This window comes from Orcinus orca, chromosome 3, assembly GCF_937001465.1.
Source record: "Orcinus orca chromosome 3, mOrcOrc1.1, whole genome shotgun sequence".
Taxonomy (NCBI): domain Eukaryota; kingdom Metazoa; phylum Chordata; class Mammalia; order Artiodactyla; family Delphinidae; genus Orcinus; species Orcinus orca.
Genome location: NC_064561.1, coordinates 126,331,516 through 126,353,505, shown reverse-complemented (window position 1 = coordinate 126,353,505; position 21,990 = coordinate 126,331,516). Strand labels below are relative to the sequence as shown.

The window sequence follows — 21,990 nt, the reverse complement described above, 5'->3', positions numbered from 1 at the left end:
AAGATCAGAAACAAGACAAAGATGCCCATTCTTGCTACTTTTATTCACATAGTATTGCAAGTCCTAGCCACAACAATCAGGCAAGAAAAAGAAATAAAAGGCATCTCAATTGGAAACACATAAGTAAAACTGTCACTGTTTGCAGATGACATGATACTATACATAGAAAATACTAAAAACACCACCAGAAAACTACCAGAGCTCATCAGTGAATTCAGAAAAGCTGCAGGATACAAAATTAATATATAGAAAATTGTTGCCTTTCTATACATTAACAATGAACTATGTATGCATATGGCTGATTCACTTTGTTGTACAACAGAAACTAACACGGCATTGTGAAGCAATTATACTCCAATAAATATGTATTTAATAAAAAAACAAATGAACCATCAGAAAGAGATTAAGGAAACAATCCTCTTTACCATTCCATCAAAAAGAATAAAATATCTAGGAATAAACCTACTTAAGGAGGTAAAAGTCCTGTACTTGGGAAACTGTAAGACATTGATGAAAGAAACTGAAAATGAAACAAACAAATGGAAAGAAAAACATGTTGTTGGACTGGAAGAATTAATATTGTTAAAATGACCATACTACCCAAGGCAATCTACAGATTCAATGCAACCCCTATCAAAATACCAATGGCATTTTGCACAGAACTAGAACAAATAATTTAAAAATTTGTATAAAAACACAAAAGACCTGAATAGCCAAAACAATCTTGAGAAAGAAGAACAGAGCTGGAGGAATCATACTCCCTGACTTCAGATTATACTACAAAGCTACAGTAATCAAAACAGTATGGGCACAAAAACACACACACACACAGATCAACAGAACAGAATAGAGAGCCCAGAAGTAAACCTATGCACTTATGGTCAATTAATCTATGACAAAGGAGGCAAGAATATACAATGGAGAAAAGACAGTCTCTTCAATAAGTGGTGCTGGGAAAACTGGACAGCTACATGTAAAAAAATGAAATTAGAACATTTCTCATACCATATACCAATCCAAATGGACTGAAGACCTAAATGTAAGACTGGAAATCATAAAATTCCCAGAAGAAAACATAGGCAGAACACGCTTTGATATAAATCAGAGCAATATTGTTTTGGATCTGTCTCCTAAGGCAAAGGAAACAAAATAAAAAATAAACAAATGGGACCTACTTAAACTTAAAAGCTTTTGTACAGCAAAAGAAACCACTGACAAAATGAAAACACAACCTACTGAAGGGGAGGAAATACTTGCAAATGATATAACTATTTGCAAGTATTAAGGGGGTAATATCCAAAATGTATAAACAGCTCATACAACTCAATATCAAAAAACAAACAGCCTGGTCAAAAAATGGGCAGAAGACCTGAATAGAAATTTTTCCAAAGAAGACATACAGATGGCCAACAGTCACATGAAAAGATGTTTGACACTGCTAATCATCAGAAAAATGAAAATCAAAACCACAATGAGGTATCACCTCACACCTGTCAGAATGGCTATCATCAAAAAGAATACAAATAACATATGTTGGCAAGGCTGTGGAGAAAGGGGAACCCTTTCGTATGCTGTTGGTGGGAATGTATATTGGTGCAGGCACAGTGGAAAACAGTATGGAGATTTCTCAAAAAACTAAAAATAGAACTGTCATATGATTCAGCAATTCCAGTCCTGGGTATGTATCTGAAAAAAAAAACCCCAAAAACACTAATTTGAAAAGGTACATGCACCCAATGTTCATAGAAGCATTATTTACAGTTGCCAAGATATGAAAGCAACCTAAGAGCCCATCAACAGATGAGTGGATAAAGAAGATGTGGTATATATGTACAATGGAATATCACTCAGCCATAAAAAAGAATGTAAACTTGCCATCTGCAACAATATGGATGGACCTGGAGGGTATTATGCTACGTGAAATAAGTCAGACAGAGAAAGACAAATACTCTGTTATCACTTATATGTGGAATCTATAAAATAAAATGAATGAATATAACAAAACAGAAACAGACACAGATAGAGAAAATAAACTAGTGGTTACCAGAGTGGAGAGGGAAGAAGGGCAAGATAGGGGTAGGAGATTAAGAGGTACAAACTACTATGTATAAAATAAATAAGCTATGAGGATATATTGTACAGCACAGGGAATATAGCCAATATTTTATAATAAATTTAAGTATAATCTATAAAGATTTTGAATGACTATGTTGTACAGCTGGAATCAACTATACCTCAGAAATAATAAAGTTTACCTGCAAGTATATAAAAAGAAGAAAGAATGGATTTTGTTCACATTATCACCCTGACAATATCCAACACACCTTATACACTCATCAATGTGTAGGCTCAGTACGTTTTCACCTATGTCTCAGATTTAAAGTATATTTTTATCAGTTAGTGCTGGGTAAAATTTTACCTTAGTAGCCTTAGAGGTCATGAGTCCCCATAGGTCCCAGACATCACTAGGGATAATTCACACATTCAAAGAACACAGCTTTAAGAAAATCCACTGAGTTAAAAATCTATTTTCCACAAGGTAGGAGTGATTTAATGAACAAGGATAACAATGAATAGAACTCAAACTGAACAGGCACTAGGTCACTTCAGGAGACTGAAGTGGCAAGAGGAGTGAGTGATGTCCAGTGGAGTACGCATGAGGATTCCCTTGGCAAAGCTGTACAGCAGCTCAGCTGCTTGGGTACGAGGTATGAGTCATCTCCGTGTCTAGTGGCTGTGTCATTCTGTCTGATGTAGGACAAGACCTAGTTTTCTGGCATTTCTTGCCTGACAACCAACCAGTTCTGGCTCTATAGCCCCACCACATGTTCACATTTACCGAGGTAGCAAAAAGCTCCTATCAAGAAGTGACTGTGAATTCAGGAGTTACCCCAAGACAAGAGGGGTAGAGGTTACTGTGGTAAATTTTAAAAGAGGCTTTAAAAAATTGTAAACAAACTCACTGGGGCAGTGCTTCTCAGCTTGTGGTATTTACTAGAAGTACATGAGTGTCCTACAGTAATTTTTGAAACTATTTCCATTTTTAGGATAATTAAAAAAAAATCTAAGCTTGCTCAGATAATCTGTATGAGTATCTTATATCCAAGAATTGCCCCAATTTTAGTGCCCACATTTGTATTTGGCTTCACTATCACATAGATGTTAAACAATATGACTCCAATTGACATGGCTAATGAGAAAAGACCAGAGGCAATGTGATATGTAAATGAGGCATATAAGTACAGAGTGAGAGCCAAATGATATCACAGCCAGCTATTCAAAAGCAGAAAATGCAGTAGTTCCAACAGAGAAAAAGAGTGGGAGGACTGAGTCATCATCAGTGGGCCACAGGCATGTTAAGCTCAAAACAACCTAAGCTACAGCAATTAGTACCATATTCACACTGTGAGCATAGATTCAGTTTCAGCAAAACAATATCATCTATCATGAATTTAAGAAACTTTGCAATAAAAAGGGATTTCCATGGGTAAAATGTTAATTACTAACATGCAAATATGATTTATGAATCCATGGAAAGGATTAGGCAGGTTGAATTGAAAGCAGATGGCCTGGTGACTCCAGTGGTGGGAAATAAAAAATAATAATAATACAGGAAAAAAGGAACACAGAGAGACTATAATATAAAGCAGAGAAAATTTAAAATGTGCTCATGTAAGTGAAGGAACTGAAACACTGTTCTCGAAGCACCTGCAACAGAGGTCTAGGAGACCAGAATGCAGAGTTTAGGGACTAAGACTGAGATAGGAGCTAGAAAGGAGAGTGGGCAGAGCTGAGTTGGACAAAAAACGAGAGAGGAAACCACCTTCTATTACTGGTGCACTGAGACTTACTGTAATGGCTAGTGGAGGTTAAAGGTATTTGCAATTCTGTGAAACAGTAATGGTGACTGTCTGATGACTCACACTTTCCTGGGTGAATCATTGCAATACTGTTCCCTGAAGGGGTGCCATGGACATCTGGAGGTGGCTGATCACTGGACCTCAAGTGTGTCAGTCATCGATACTCTTCAAATTGGTTATTAAACTGGGCTTATAACTCAGAAGTCAGAACTGAGGGGGAGACCACTAAGTCTGGGAAGTCTGAATAAAAATTCAGAAATATTTTTTGGGGAGGCTAGCAATTCATGGATAAGACTATGTTCAAACACAAAAGTGCACCATAACTTGTGTGTCTTAGGCCCCTTTATCATAATTTTCATCTTTAGGGGAATATTTTGCTTTATTTTATCAGAATACTAGTAACATATTAATTAAATTATCAATTCACCAGTGGTTCCAAATTTTCTATGTGGAGTCACAGGGACCTGCAATCACTGTGGAGGTGAGGTGGCAGGGACAAGAGGGGAAGATCGGGGGCATTCAATTTTCTGAGACTAGGTGAGGAACAAGGAAGGAGAGCCTCAGTTAGCTGTGCAATCCTGCTGTGGGGAATTCTGGCAAATAGGAATTGTGGGAGAAAGCATGTAGTACACTGCAGAAGGGATGCATGAGGACAAAACTAATTTGGAGAACTTTCAGATTTCTTAAAAAAAGGAAATAGTTTTATCATAAAAAAATATGTACCTTTCCATTTGAATATGAAGTTAAAGATAACTTAAGAATGACCCACCTTACTCCAAGCATAATTCCAGGTCACGTAACTATCAGCTCCTAGAAGATCCTTGAGCCAGATGACTGGGTTTTGATAAATCTGACCATTTTCTACCTTAATTTTGCCATTCAATAAAACACTGGCTTTATGGGTAGTCTCCTGAGGTGAAAAATAAAACAAAAATTAGGATTAAAAAGTATCTGAAATATATGAACTTCTGCTTCTGTCCATGATGAAGTAACAGGGACCAGATTTACCCTAACACATGACACAACCAAAAAAAAAGGCAAACTAAATATATGAAACAATGGTTTCCAAGATACCAAACATCAGGGAACAAAGTATAGTGATCCTGAGAAATGAGAAACTAATGAGGTGAGCCCTATAATTGTCCCAACTCACTGCCTTGAGAGTTTCCATGTCATGTTACAGAGAGAGGGCATCCAGGCAAAACCCGTGGATTCTCTGAGTTGAATAGACAGAGCATAGTCTAGGGAGGCATGATGGCTAGAGTCTGCAGCACAGAGTACTGAAGAAGAGAGAAATATATAGAGAGAACTCTGCAGATCTTCAGAGAACTCTGCAGATCTTCCGCTGAGCTGTGATTGGCCATGTGTGTGAGGAAATTACCCAAGCCTGGGAAAAGAACTACTTGAAAGAAGTAGAGGTAATGGCATTCTCGGGCATTCTCAAAGGGCAGAAATAGCACCTGTTCCCAATAGTAAGACTAGAAAAACCTCAAAACTGATGGGGCATTGGGAGGTACACAGAAGAGTCTTGCCTCTGTAGTGGGATATAATTAGCCTTAGACTGAACACTGATCCAATCCTGCCTAACAAATTATAAAAGCAAGACCCAAAAGGATAAAACTGTTTCTGTGTAAATTAACTATATTCGAGAACAAATATCCAAAATATTTTTAAGAATAAAAACATATCTGGCATCCAACAAGCTAAATTTCACAATTCTGGGATCCAATAAAAAATTAACAGGCCTAGAAACAGGTAGGAAAATAAATCCATATGGAGGAGAGAAAGCAATCAATTGAAAATGACTGAGAACTCTCAAAGATGTTAGAATTAGCAGATAAGGACATTAAATAGTTATTATATTCCACATGTTCCAAATGTTACATGGAGACATGGAAGATATAAAAGAAGACTCAAATCAAACTTCTAGAGATGAAAATTACAACATATGAAATGAAAAATACACTGGATGATATTAACAGATTAGACACTGCAAACAAAAAGATTAGTGAATTCAAAGACACAGGAATAGGAATGGCATAAAAAACCCACAGAGAAAAGAGAATTTAAAAATAAGATCATCACAGTGAATTGTGGAATGATTTTAAGCAGCCTAATATATATGTAATGGGAATTCAAAAACGAGGGGAGGGAAGAAAAAATATTTGAAGAAATAATAGCTGAAATTTTTCCAAATTTGGAAAAAAAGTTTCCAAATTCTTCTGTTTAACCTGTACTGGTGAGACAGAGTCTCTACCTTTGGCAAGGTGCTACTGAGACTATTGGGGTCCTGCTCACACTTGCCCTGGCTTGTAAGGTGGTGGTTTCACGTCAGGAGAGGCAAGTTGAAAAGGCAAGAGGCTAGTGTGCCCCTTTCCACTAAATGCTCAGATCCTAAAGCAGGGGTATAATTCAGAGAGAAGTTGCCATGTTCCTGCCCTAAGCTCCAGAGCCATGGCACAAATATTTTGCCTGGGAACAATAACAAACGTAAGAGAAGATGGGGATCAATACACAGACTTGCTACAATACATTGCCTACTCTAAAATATCTAAAATGCCCAGTTCCAACAAAAAATTATGAGACATGTGAAGAAACAGGAAGTATGACACATACAGCAAAATAAACTAACGAAAAAGCAACATAAACTGCCTGTGAGAATGACCAGGTGTTAGATTTAACAAAGACTTCAAAACAGCCGTTTAGAGCTTCCCTGGTGGCGCAGTGGTTGAGAGTCCGCCTGCCGATGCAGGGGACACGGGTTCATGCCCCGGTCCGGGAAGATGCCACATGCCTGTGCTCCAGCAGCTGGGCCTGTGAGCCACGGCCGCTGAGCCTGTGCGTCCGGAGCCTGTGCTCCATAATGGGAGAGGCCACAACAGTGAGAGACCCGCGTACCGCAAAAAAACAAACAACAAAAAAAACCCAGCTGTTTATATACATGTTCAAAGAACTAAAGGAAACCATAATTAAGGACGGAAAGCAAGGTATGATAACAATATCACATCAAACAGAAAGTATCAATAAAGAAACAATTTATTAAGAAACAAAAAGAAGTTGAGTTGAAAAGTACAATAACTAAAATGAAAAATTTAATAGAGAGGCTCAACAGATTTTCAATGTCAGAAGAAAGAATTAGTGAATTTGAAGAGAGATCAATAGAGATTATGTAAGCTGAAGAAGAAAAAGAAAAAAGAGTGAAGAAAAATGAAAAAGCTTCAGAGAAATGTGGGACACCATTAAGCACACCAACATATGCATAATGGGAGTACCAAAAGGACAGGAAAAAGGAGCAGAAAAAATATTTGAAGAAATAATGGCTAAAAATTTCCCAAATTTATTAAAAAACATTAATCTACATATTCAGGAAGCTCAGTGACGTCCAACAAGGATAAACACAAAGAGAGACATAAATAGATACATAGAAAAAATACTGAAAGTCAAAGACCATAAGAAATTATTGAAAGAAGCAAGTGAAAAATGACTCATCACTTACAAGGTAAACCCCAAAAGATTAACAACTGACTTCTTATCAGAAACAATGAAAGCCAGAAGCAATGGAATAACACACTCAAAGTACACAAAGAAAAACCTGTAACCAAGAATCCTATTTGCAGCAAATCTTTCAAAAATAAAGGTGATGTAAAGACCTCTCTTGAGAAAATTTGTTGCTAGCAGACCTGCCTTACAAAAAATACTAAAGGAAGTTCTTCAGGTTGAAATCAAGTGACCCCCAAATGCTAATATGAATCCACATGGAAAAACAAAGAGCATCAGTAAAAGTAATCACATATTATAAAAGACAGTATAAATGCACATTTCTTCTTTCTTTACTTAACTGGTTTTTAAAACAATTGTACAAAACAATAGGGATATAATACATATATATTTGCAAAAGCACAAAGGCGGTGGGTGGAAGAAGTTTTACTGGGCCACGAAAATGACTCCATATGGTAACTCAAATCCACAGGAACAAATGAAGAGAACCAGCAAGGATAAATAAGAAGGTTAATATATCAAAAGTTATAAATATAAACTTGCTCTCCTTTCTTCTCAGCTCCTTTAAAAGTCACAAAATTTTATAAAGTAATAAGTATAACAATGAATTATTGGGTTTATAACATTTACAGATATATCAATAATATATATAATAATAATATCACAAAAGGGAAAGAGGAAAGTTGAGCAACACTATAAACTAACTAGACTGAACAGGCATCTATAGAAAACTTCTCCTAATGATAGGAGGATATATACATTCCTCTCAAGTACACATGGGACATTCTCTAGCATAGGCTACACACTATCTAAGCCACAAAATAAGTCGCAGAAAATTTAAAAGGACCAAAATAATACAAAGTATGTTCTCTAAGAGCAATGGAATGAAATTAGAAATTAATAACAAAAAAATGAGAAACTCACAATTATGTGGAACTCAAACAACATACTCCTAAATAAACAACGGGTTAAAGAAGTAATCAAAAGGTAAATGAGAAAATACTTTGAGATGAATGAAAATGAAGGCAAAACATACTGAAACTTATGGGATGCAGTAAAAGCAGTGGGTTAGAGGGAAATTTATAGGTGTAAATGCCTATATTGAAAAAGAAGAAAGATCTCACATCAATAACCTAAACTTACAAGAAAGACACTGGAAAGAAAACAGCAAACTAAACTAAAGCAAGCAGAAGGAAGGAAATAGTAAATATTAAAGTGGAAAAAGTAAAACATGCAATAGAAAAATAGAGAAAATCAAAAAAATCAAAATTGGTTCTTTGGAAAAGATTAATAAAACTGACAAACCTTTAGCTAGATTAACCAAGAAAAGCAAGAGGGAAGACTCAAATTACTAAGAGCACAAATGAAAATGTGGACATTACTACTGACCTTATAGAAATAAAAAGGACTATAAGAGACACTATGAACAGCTGTATGCCAATAAATTAGATGAAATGAGCAAATTCCTAGAAAGATACAAACTACCAAAACTGACTCAAGAAGAAATAGACAATCTGAAAAAAAAACTATAAAAAGTAGACACTGAATTAATAATCAAAAAACTATCAACAACAACAAAAAAGCCCAGGTACAGATGGTTTTACTGCTGATTACTAGAAAACATTTTTAAAAGACTTAATACCAATTCACAAACTCTTCCAAAAAACAGAAGAGAAGGAAACACTTTGGAATTCATTCTGTGAGACCAGTATTACTCTGAGCCCAAAACCAAAGACAACACAAGAAAACTACAGACCAATATGCTTAAATGACTCTATGGACACCCTGTAGGAAGAAAGAGGAAAAAATACAAAAACAGTAGAAAACTTTTTTTTTAGCAATCATTTAGATTTTATACTTTGCGTATGTATATACATCAAAACTTGTCGAATTATATACTTTAAATACATGTAGCATATTGTATGTCAATTGTATTTCAATAAAGCTGTTAAAAATAGCTGAAATACAAAGAATTATATTAGAATTTTATCATTGCTGATCCAGAGGAGTAACCACAGCTGTCAAAATTTTAGCTAATGTAACCAATAACTGAAATTTGAGTTGCTTTGGCTAATGTGAAGTAGGTATTACTTAGCAATAAATTGGTTGACAGGCAAGCAAACAGGAACATCAAGGGATCTGAGATCAAGCTGCTAATTTAGTGTTTAAACTATAGTTTGGAGCATTAAAATTAAGTTTTTTTTGCTCCTAACTTATAAATAAAGCTTATTAACTAGGAAAAGTCTTATAATCCAGAAGTAGAAAGGGTTGAAAAAAGGGGTCATTTAGATTAAATTCCAATTAGCTTGGATTGGTTTTCTGTTGGACTGGTCCACAAGCAAAGCAGCATTCCAGGACCCTGCAAACTTTGCCACTCTTATATCCTCTTTCAAAAAATGAATAGGGGGAAAAGGGAAAGGAAGCCTCATTTGTAGGCATTTCTAGCAGAACCTTTTTTTTCCTCTTCTGTTATTATGCATACGTGATATTGTTTTAATTGAGTTATATTTACCCAAACTCCAAGTCAGTTTCTGTTTCTAAATTGAGCTACTATGGAAGATGTGTTTATACTTAACCCTTATTAGGGGAAGCTTTAGCAGTACACACTGGTAGTTCCCAAAACTTTGGAACCAAACACAGCTCCAATTTATTATTTTTATTTTGTTCTTAAATCCTTCCTGCTGCAGTAAAACTAATTTTGGTCTGAGAGCCTAAAGGTGCTTGTAACTAAAATGTACAGGGCAATTTTAGAAGCATGATTTCACTTGCTAAGATATAATGGTCTCTCCATTCAAGAAGCCCAGCCAAACCCTATTCCCATAATTAGAGCTAAACACTGACACTATGTGACAGCAACATTTACTCACTTACTTATAAAATTTACATAATTTTAGAGGAAAAAAAAGGATACCTGTGTTTTGAATTCCAGAATATTATTTCCCGGATTAATTCTTCCTAGCAATATCAGATCCTTTATCTGCATACATTTCTTTTTAGGAGTTGTGCTGTATTTTGAAGGATTTTTTACAGTATGTTGACGGCCAGACCCAGAGGAGGAGGAGCTCTGACTATCATTTGCATGTGGAACAGCAAGAGCTGATTTTCTAAGATAAGCTTTCACCTGATGCCCCGTATTACTGCCAAAGACATCAATCCCTTGATGTACCAGGGATTCTGATGTCCCCATATGTGGTTGCTGCGAAGCTGTTTTCCTGTTTCCTTTTTTTGGATCACAATTGGAAAGAGCCTGATCACAAATAATAGTTGATGGATTGGCATCATTGTGGGCAAATACACTTGCGGTTTCTGAAATCTTTAATGTGCCATTTACTGCTGAAGGACTAAAAGACTCATGCCCTTTGGCTGTAGTATCTGTAAGATCATTTTCTTTTTGTGAATATTCTGCTTGAGCAATAAAAGAAATAGGTTGCGATTGTAATTTAATCTTCTTAGTGCCATCTGAAAGTCTGGATTTTGATAATCTATCTAAGGTACAGTCACTGACACTTTGTTTAGAATTCAGTTCATTTCCAGAAAATTCTTCCCTTCTCACTGTCTTTGAATTTAGACAAGTGTTGGTATTTTGGTTGTCATGCCAGATTTCCAAAGACAACTGTGTTTCCTGCATGCTTCCACAAACAAGGCTGACAGGAGAAACTGAACATGACTGGGGCTGTACTGAATTTTCCAGACTAGTAAACTCTTGGCTGTCCTTTTCATTAGAGATTTCTGAGCTCAATGGCAGCTTCTTGAAACTAAGACCAGACAAAGATGTAACATTCTTATAGTTCTGAATTTTCTGGCTTATTTTTTTCTGTTTTTTTGCTACAAGTAAAAGGCTCTTCTGCCTTGTGGCCAAGTTAGCTAGTTGGTCTCTCAGGACTCCATGCTTAAATGACTCTATGGACACCCTGTAGGAAGAAACAGAAAGAGGAAAAAATATAAAAACAGTAGAAAACTTTTTTTAGCAATCATTTTGATTTTATACTTTGTGTCAAATTAATCAGCTCAAAGTACACAAGAGGCTATCTTTGCAATGTATATTCTTTGAGAGGAAACTGTTGCTTTACTTGAGGTAAATAAGTTTGCCTTTTTTAGGTGACAGCGTGGTTATCCACATTTATATTCGCATCATTACTTATCAGTTGTGAGTCAGCCCTAAAAGAGAAACAAAACTTGGGTTGTTTATCTAGATACCTAGTAGTCCTTTAGTTGGAAGGTATAAATTGATGGCCAAGGAGCAACACCATTCTTTAAGTTTGGAATTCGCTTACCTGTTTACAGTGAAATGGTGTATCAAGAAGTAAAATTTGGGAGTAAGTTCCACCCAAATTCCCTTAGTTATGGAGGACTGAGATTGTTTTGTGAATAATTATAAGTAAGCTAGACCTGAGAAATGTCAATTCATCAAGTACTTATTGTATTGGGTTGGCCAAAAAGCTCATTTGGGTTTTTCCACAAGATGTTACGGAAAAACCCGAATGAACTTTTTGGCCAACCCAATAATTGTACTTTGAATCTGTAGTGAGGTACTTTGAAGTGACTACCCAGATAAGCATTATCCTGTGTGCCCTCCTTAAACCAAGTCTCTCAGGGGCTTGAAGACTGAGTGGGAGGAAACTGGCTCATCCACACCTGTCTTTCGGTTATACTCACCTATTCCACACTGATCTTCAGGATATTGGACACTTTGTTTCCAGTAGCTCTCAAACTTTTTGTTTCAGGACTTTTTTATACTCTTAAAAATTATTGAGGAATGCAAAGAGCTTTTGTTTATTTGAGTTATATCTATCAATATTTACTGTTTTAGAAAATAAGAGAAAATTTTAAAACACAAGACTACACAAGTGCACATTCCATTAGCTATTAGAGTGATGATATCATCACACGCCATGTGGCCTCTAGAAAATTCCATTGACACTTATGAGAAAATGAGAGCAAAAGAGGGCAAATAACATCTTAATGTTATTATAAAAATGGTTTCGGGGGCTTCCCTGGTGGCGCAGTGGTTGAGAGTCCGCCTGCCGATGCAGGGGACACGGGTTCGTGCCCCAGTCCGGGAAGATCCCACATGCCGCGGAGCGGCTGGGCCCGTGAGCCATGGCTGCTGAGCCTGCGCTCCGCAATGGGAGACGCCACAACAGTGAGAGGCCCGCGTACAGCAAAAAAAAAAAAAAAAAAATGGTTTCGACTTCTTAGACCCCTTGAAATGGTCTCGGATCCTCAGGGACCATCTTTTTAGAGCAGCCGTTTTAAGAGAAAGCAATAGTATAGATACTTGTCTCTCCTAACACAGTTTAGAGTTGTCGGTACTGAACTCCAAACCAACTGGATGTCAAAGCAAGTAGTAGATGTAAGTGGAAGAAGCATCAAGAAGAAATCAGATTAGCAAATAACTGGTAGTATAAAATGCAAGAAGCTGGATAGATAGAGAAGAAAGAAGAAATTAATATCACATTTAAAACTACGTGAAACAAAGAGTTCAGACAGAAAATACAAATGCTCTTTAAATTACAAGATTTTAAGGCAAATAGCAACATTAGTATGAAGACACACATATATAAAGGCCTATTATTCAGCCACAAAAAAGAAATAAATCCTGCCATTTGAGACATCGATGGATCTTGAGAGCGCTATGCTAAGTGAAAATAGTCAGAGAAAGACAAATACTGTATGATCTCACTGATATTTGGAAGCTAAAACAAAAACAAAAAAGGCATAGATACAGAGAACAGATTGGTGGTTGGTGGAGGTGGAGGTGGCAGGTGGGTGAAATAGGTGAAGGTAATCAAAAGGTATAAATTTCCAGTTATGAAATAAATAAGGCATGGGAGTGTAATATATAGCATGGTGACTATAGTTGATAATACTGTATTACATATTTGAAAGTTGCTAAGAGAGTAGACCTTAAAAGTTCTCATCACAAGAGAAAAGAAAAAAAGAATAGAAAACTAAAAAAAATAATGCTCAAAACAAGAAAAAATCATATAACAAATTTCTCAAAAAAAAGGATAAGAGGTAAATAATCAATATAATCAGGATAAAACTCTTTAAGGACCCTGAGAGTTTAGAAGTACACAAAACCACAAAATATACATGATTAAACTGCTTAGAAGAACAACATTTGTGATAGCATAAAAGAAAAAATTTTAATGTAAAAAATGTGAGTTTACTAAGGAAAGAAATTTACTTATAGAATTCATGACCAGAAAGGCTTTCATAAAATTCATGGCTGTAGACAACTTTTTAAGATAGGAAAATGTCCTTTTCTGAACATTTCAAATAATAAAGTAGAAAAACATCTTTCTAGGAAGTATAATTCCTCATGGAGGTAACAGATTAGATGACCTCATAAAGTCCTTTTCTGGTCCCAAGCAACATTTGTAATCTTAAGAAATTCTAGGCCTACTGTAGATAAAAATAGATAAATTCTGAAAACTCTAAAGCATTCCTATTTTTTTTTTCACTCACCTGTATTTTTTAGCTAAATCATCCCTTTCTGCCTTCTGTTTGGTAAGCACGTTGTCCATAACCTCCTTTATCTCTAACATCTTATCAGTGTATTGTTCTAGAAACATGGTAATAAAATAAAAAGTCAGTTAATTGAGAGATAAATGTTAAATTTGGTCACACAGGACTTAGCCTTACTGTTAATTAAAAAGCCATTATTTCCCTAGGAATTATGTCACTCTATGGAAGTACCCTGAAGTGTATAAGTAAGAACATGGTATCAAGAAGAAGCAGGCCAGACTGAATTCTAATCCTGCTACCCCATTGACTAAGCTTTGTGAACCTGGACAAGTCACTGACCTCTCTGGTCAGCTTCCTTACCTGTGAAATGAGGGTAGTAAAGGAAAATAAATAGGAAGATAAATATTTTGTCTGTTAAAATTATGTACTTTTTAAAATACAAAAGGAATACATTGTCAATGTAAAGAAAATCTGCAAATAATATGAATGTTTATGGAGAAGAGAAGTCAAAGAGTATCCCACTCAACCACTCCTTCTCCTCAATATTTCACTCCATGAAAGAGATTGCTGTTAATACTTTGGTAGGGGTGTGTGTGTGTGTGTGTAAACTTTAAAATATATTTATATAATATATTGTTCTATACTATATTTGTACTATATATAACTTATACGTACTTAAAAATAAGAGTCACTATCAGTTCTTTTTTTAAATTAATTTATCTTTTATTTTATTTACTTTTGGCTGCGTTGGGTCTTCATTGCTGCACATGGGCTTTCTCTAGTTGTGGTGAGTGGGGGCTACTCTTCCTTGCAGTATGCAGGCTTCTCATTGTGGTGGCTTCTCTTGTTGCAGAGCATGGGCTCTAGGCATGCAGGCTTCAGTAGTTGTGGCACGCAGGCTCAGTAGTTGTGGCTCGTGGGCTCTAGAGCACAGGCTCAGCAGTTGTGGCGCATGGGCTTAGTTGCTCTGTGGCATGTGGGATCTTCATGGACCACGGCTCGAACCCGTGTCCCCTGCATTGGCAGGAGGATTCTTAACCACTGCACCACCAGGGAAGTCCCACACTGTCAGTTTTTGTTCTTTACACTTAACACTTAGATAGGGCTATATATCTACAGTCACTTATTGATCTATATAAAATTACTTTTATAATAATTAAATTTTTCCTACTTTCTTCCATTGCTTCCCAAGGCATCATGACCTCCCGCATCACAGATTCACAGGATTTACATGTAAAGTCAGTTATGTCCAAACCCAGATTCCCAAATAGGAAATTTCACTTAGATGAATACATTTTATTTCTTTTAAGCCTACCTGCTATTCATTTCATTTTTGGCTTTGTTTCTTAAGCTTTTTCCTAATTCTTTTAGACCAATGCATATTTTTCTAGATAATTTAACTAGACAAAATCAGTGGTGAAAAATGACATGAAGTTCACAGTTGGAATTTACTCCAGAACCTCTCTCTGCAAATCAGACAAATAAGTATAGAGTCTGTTCCCAGACTAGTTTCTATCTCCCTATTATTATGGCAAAAGATTGGTTTCACGATGTGATGCATATGCTAACGAAGGGGAGAAACTTGTATGATAATTAAGCATTTAGATATAAATTTTTTAGCAGATTTGACACTTTAATAAAAAAAATTTACATTATCTATGTCTCCTGTTACATTTGGGTTTTCTAACTGAATTTTAAACCACTGGTAAAAATAACATTATCATAGTAACCAAAAGATTCTATATATTTCTATAAGAATGGATATAAAGATGTTTTACATGTAACTTGATACTATATACTTATTTATCAAAGAGACAAAATTAATCAATGGTATCTTAGAGAAAACCTAGAAATTGCCCTAATATGTGTAAGATTTTAATATGTGATAATAAGGCACTGTAAACAATGAAGATGAGAGGAATTATTCAACAAATAAGACTAGGCAAATGGGGTAGTAATATGGGGGAAAGCCCTATTCTATCCTTATACCGTATGTGGCAGAGAAATTTCAGTTGAATTATCGAGTTAAGATGCTTAGAAAAAAAACATATAAAATGTTTAAAATGAACATGTTTTTCTGTCTCAATTCAGTTGAGGCACTAAAAATATTTGACATCAATGTATATAAGACATCAACAAGAAAAATTTACAAAGAAATGTACAAAAAAAATTCGTTACTCTTGGATCCCTCAACCAGATCAAAGATACAAAAGATGTCAGAATATGGAGGTGGTGACTTTGTAAAGCTGTTTCTTTAGAGAGCTGTAGCTTAACTGGGTGGGATTCTCTATGCTGAGCAGCAAAAGTGAAAGGCGAGGGCGTTTCTCCCCTTTACTTCAAGCCTAAAGGGGGAGTTTCTCAAAGGACTATTAAGAGTGTAACGACTTTCTATTGAGGTGACAATGGACTCATATCTGACTTCCTCTTTGACCTTGAACATCTAGAGGTTGAGACCCTGAAAAGCAGGGAGCTTCTACAGCAGGGCAAGGAGAAAGTTGCTGCTGTGCTAGGAATTGATTGTCCTTCCTTCTAACAGTGGGTCCAAGGAGCCAGGATCTTGAAGACAGTGTGGAGACTGCCCTGTGGTCCTGCTTATGAGGGTTTGTACCTGAGGGTGACAATCTGTGTAAGGTGGACCCAGGGAAAAAAAGAAGCTGAGAGGAGACTGAGAGGGCCCCAGGAAAGAAAAATGTGCACTGTCACATTATGGGAGCTATGTAGAAGTTTCAGAACAGCCTCAGAAATTTTGTTTTGAAGAAACTTAGTTTTAAACAACTGCAAAAGAGTGATGGCGCCAAACACAGTCAGGACTTGATCACCAGCCAAGAACTCTAGAGTCCTACTGCCTTACCTCTCCTCCCCTAAAGGGGCAATGAGACCAAAAATAGGGATCATGATTAGAATAGTCATGGTGATAACAGAATCATGGTTATAACAGAATAAAATTAAGTTACAAAGCCTGGGGGTGGGGAGGGGAGGAAAGTTTCTAATCTTAGAAGCATTAAAAGAAACAGCAAAGAGGCTGATACATTCTACTATACAGAATTTGAGAATTTCTGTATTTAAGCACACACTAACATGTTATGAATAAAAAGACAGTTAAGGGGTGAAAAAAGTATTTGCAGCAGTTATGGCAGAAAAGGGGTCAATAACTTGATTATATAAAATGGCTCCAATTTATTAACAAACAGGAACAGTCAGTTCATGAAACAGAAAATAAAACTAGTGAAAAAGTACCACTAATAAAATCAATAAGGCAGATGAAAATACAATGCATATTTTTTATTAAATTAGTAAAATTTTTTTTTCTGTAAAATTATTTAAAATGAAAATACTGAGGCTATTAGCGGCGTGAAGGCAAACAAACATGAATGTGTGTTGGCAGAAGTACAAATTATTATGTAATACTTTAGGAAATCAATTTATCAATATGAACCAATAGATTTTATAATGTTTATATATTTTTGACCCAATAATTTCAATTATGTTAATTTTTCCTAAGAAGATAATCCTAAATCCAGAAAAAACTATGTGTTGTAGTGTAATAGCAAAAAATTATAAAAATCTAAATGCTCAACAAAAAGGGGAAAATTAAGTAAACCATGGAACATTTATTGAACATTTACTATGTAACCACTAAGAATGATGACTATGACAAAAAAGAATGTAAAAACAGCACATCTAGCACACCTACCAAAAAAGATATCCTACATCCAAAGACAAAGAAACCACAATGAGACAGTAGGAAGGGCACAATCGTGATAAAATCAAATCCCATACCCGCCAGGTGGGCAACCCACAAACTGTAAAATAATTATACCACAGAAGTTCTCCCAAAGGAGTGAAAGTTCTGAGCCCCGTATCAGGCTCCCCAGCCTGGGGGTTTGGCAATGGGAGGAGGAGGCCCCAGAGAATCTGGCTTTGAAGGCCAGCAGGGTTTGATTGCAGGAATTCCACAGCACTGCGGGAAACAGAAACTCCACTCTTGGAGGGTGCACACAAGGTCTCATGTGCACCAGGACCCAGGGAAAAAAGCAATGACTTCATTTTAGCCTGGGCCAGACCTACCTGCTAGTATTGGAGGGTCTCCTGCAGAGGTGGGGGGTGGCTGTGTCTCACTGCAGGGACAAAGACACTGGTGGCAGTAGTTCTGGGTAGTACTCATTGGCTTGAGCCCTCCTGGAGGGCACCATTTTCTCACCAAGACCTGGCCCCACCCAACAGCCTATGGGCTCCAGTGCTGGGACATCTTGGGCCAAACAACCAACAGGACAGGAAGACAGCTCCACCCATCAGCAGACAGGCTACTTAAAGTTTCCTGAGCACACAGCTGCTGGCTAAACACACCCCTTGACATGGCCCGCCCACCAGAGGGACAACACCCAGCTCCACCCACCAGTGGGCAGGAAGCAGTCCCTCCCACCAGGAAGCCTGCACAGCCTCTTATACAGCCTCATCCACTGGGGGGGGGGGGGCAGAACAGAAGAAGCAAAAAGAACTATAACCCTTCAGCCAGCAGAATGGAAACAGCAATCTCAGAAAGTTAAGACAAAATGAGACAGCAAAGGAATATGTCCCAGATGAAGGAACAAGATAAAACACCAGAAGAACAACTAAGTGAAGTGGAAATGGGCAATCCATCTGAAAAAGAATTCAGAGTAATGATAGTAAAGATGATCCAAGACTTTGAAAAAATAATGTAGGCAAGGATTGAGAAGATACAAGAAATGTTTAACAAAGACCTAGAAGAATTAAAGAACAAACAAAAAGAGGTGAAAAGTACAATAACTGAAATAAAAAATACACTAGAAGGAATCAATAGCAGAATAACTGAGGCAGAAGAACGGATAAGTGAGCTGGAAGCCAGATGGTGGAAATCACTGCTGCAAAACAGAATAAAGAAAAAAGAATGAAAAGAAATGAAGACAGCCTAAGAGACCTCTGGAACAACACTAAATGCACCAACGTTCACATTACAGGGGTCTCAGAAGGAGAAGAGAGAGAGGAAGGACCTGAGAAAATATTTAAAGAGATAATAGCTGAAAACTTCCCTAACATGGGAAAGGAAATAGTCACCCAAGTCCAGGAAGCACAGATAATCCCAGGCAGGATAAACCCGAAGAGAAACATGGTGAGACACATAGTAATCAAATTGACAAAAATTAAAAACAAAGACAAAATATTAAAAGCTACAAGGGAAAAACAACAAATAACGTACAAGGGAATTCCCATAAGGTTATCAGCTGCTTTCTCAGCAGAAAACTGCAGGCCAGAAGGGAGTGGCACAAAATACTTAAAGTGATAAAAGGAAAGAACCTACAACCAAGAATACTCTATCCAGCAAGGCTCTCATTCAGATTTGACGGAGAAATCAAAAGCTTTACAGACAAGCAAAAGCTAAGAGAATTCAGCACCATCATACCAGCTTTGCAACAAATGCTTAAGGAACTTCTCTAGGTGGAAAAGAAAAGGACACAACTAGAAATGAGAAAATGATGAATGGAAAAGCTCACCAGTAAAGGCAAACATATAGTAAAGGTAGGAAATCATCCACACACAAATATGATATCAAAACCAGCAATCGTGAGGAGAGTACAAATTCAGGATACTGGAAATGCATTTGAAATTAAAAAAAAACAGCATTTAAAACAATCTTGTATATGTATATAGACTGCTATATTAGAACCTCATGGTAACCACAAACCAAAAATCTACAATAGGTACACAAACACAAAAGAAAAAGAAATCCAAACACAACACTAAAGTTAATCATCAAATCATAAGAGAAGAGAACAAAAGAGTAAGGGAGGAAAAAAGACCTAGAAAACCAAATCTGAAACAATGAATAAAATGGCAATAGGAACATACATGTTGATAATTATCTTAAATTAAAACGGATTAAATGGCCCAACCAAAAGACATAAACTGGCTGAATGGATACAAAAACAAGACCCAAATATATGCTGTCTACAAGAGACCCACTTCAGGTCTAGGGACATACAGACTGAAAGTGAGGGGATGGAAAAAGGTATTCCATGCAAATGGAAATCAAATGAAAGCTGGAGTAGCAATACTCATATCAGACAAAATAGACTTTAAAATAAAGACTGTCACAAGAGACAAAAAAGGACACTACATAATGATCAAGGGATCAATCCAAGAAGAAGATATAACAATTGTAAATATATATGTACCCAACATAGGAGCACCTCAATATACAAGGCAAATACTAACAGCCATAAAAGGAGCAACTGACAATTACACAATAATAGTGGGGGACTTTAACACTCCACTTTCATCAATGAACAGATCATCCAGACAGAAAATCAGTAAGAAAACACAGGCCTTAGATGACACATTAGACCAGATGGACTTAGTTGATATTTACGGAGCATTCCATCCAAAAGCAGCAGAATACACATTCTTCTCAAGTGCACATGGAACATTCTCCAGGATTGATCACATGCTGGGCCACAAAGTGAGCCTTGGTAAACTTAAGAAAATGGAAATCCTATCAAGCATCTTTTCTGACCACAACACTATGAGATTAGAAATCAACTACAAGAAAAAAACTGTAAAAAACACAAAACATGTGGAAGCTAAACAATATACTACTAAACAACCAATGGATCACTGAAGAAATCAAAGAAGAAATAAAAAAATACCTAGAGACAAATGAAAACAAAAGCACGATGATCCAAAACCTATGGGACACAGCAAAAGCAGTTCTAAGAGGGAAGTTTATAGCAATACAATCTTACCTCAGGAAACAAGAAAAATCTCAAATAAACAACCTAGGCTTACACCTAAAGCAATTAGGGAAAGAAGAAAAAACAAAACTCAAAGTCAGTAGAAGGAAAGAAATCATAAAGATCTGAGCAGAAATAAATGAAATAGAGATGAAGAAAACAATAGAAAAGATCAATGAAACTAAAAAGTTCTTTAAAAAGATAAACAAAACTGATAAACCTTTAGCTGGACTGATCAAGAAAAAAAGGGAAAGGGCTCAAATCAATAAAATTAGAAATATAAAAGGAGAAGTTACGATGGACACCCCAGAGATACAAAGGATCACAAAAGACTACTACAATAAACTATATGCCAATAAAATGGACAACCTAGAAGAAATGGACAAATTCTTAGAAAGGTACAATCTCCCAAGACTGAACCAGGAAGAAACAGAAAATACGAACAGACCAATCACAAGTACTGAAATTGAAATTGTGATTTAAAAGCTCCCAACAAACAAAAGTCCAGGACCAGATGGCTTCACAGGCAAATTCTATCAAACATTTAGAGACGAGTTAACACCCACCCTCTGAAACTATTCTAAAAAATTGCAGAGGAATGAACACTCCCAAACTCATTCTGTGAGGACACTATCACCCTGATACCAAAACCAGACAAAGACAGCACAAAAAGAAAGAAAATTACTGGCCAATATCACTGATAAACATAGATGTAAAAATCCTCAACAAAATACTAGCCAATTGAATCCAACAATACATTAAAAGGATCATACACCATGATCAAGTGAGATTTGTCCCAGGGATGCAAGGATTTTAAAATAACCACAAATCAATCAGTGTGATACAACACCACATCAACAAATTGAAGAATAAAAACCGTATGATCATCTCAGCAGATGCAGAAAAAGCTGGACAAAATTCAACACCCTTTTATGATAAAAACTCTCCAGAAAGTGGGCAGAGAGGGAACATTCGTCAACATAATAAAGACCATATATGACAAACCTACAGCTAGCATCATACTCAATGGGGAAAAGCTGAAAGCATTTCCTCTAAGATCGGGAACAAGACAAGGATGTCCACTCTCATCACTTTTATTCAACATAGTATTGGAAGTCCTAGCTACAGCAATCAAAGAAGAAGAAGAAATAAAAGGAATCCAAACTGGAAAAGAAGAAGTAAAACTGTCACTGTCTGCAGATGACATGATACTACACAACATTTCTATACACTAACAATGAAAGATCAGAAAGAGAAATTAAGGAAACAATCCCATTTACCATCACATCAAAAAGAATAAAATACCTAGGAATAAACCTACCTAAGGAGGCAAAAGGCCTGTACTCTGAAAACTGTAAGACGCTGATCAAAGAAATCAAAGATGACACAAACAGATGGAAAGATATACCATG

General features: G+C 36.4%; 1 protein-coding gene across 8 annotated transcripts in view; it reads right to left on the bottom strand.

Annotated features, from left to right (window-relative positions):
* ANKRD31 (ankyrin repeat domain 31) overlaps window positions 1-21,990 on the bottom strand; it is a 134,009-nt gene that overhangs the window by 22,433 nt on the left and 89,586 nt on the right. For all 8 annotated transcript variants that reach the window (XM_049707675.1, XM_033430034.2, XM_049707678.1 and 5 more), the window contains 3 exons: window positions 13,830-13,926; window positions 10,270-11,269; window positions 4,630-4,770 (listed from right to left, as the gene is read on the bottom strand). In XM_049707675.1, the coding sequence (XP_049563632.1) occupies window positions 4,630-4,770; window positions 10,270-11,269; window positions 13,830-13,926 (1,238 nt within the window). The remainder of the gene's footprint in view (window positions 1-4,629; window positions 4,771-10,269; window positions 11,270-13,829; window positions 13,927-21,990) is intronic.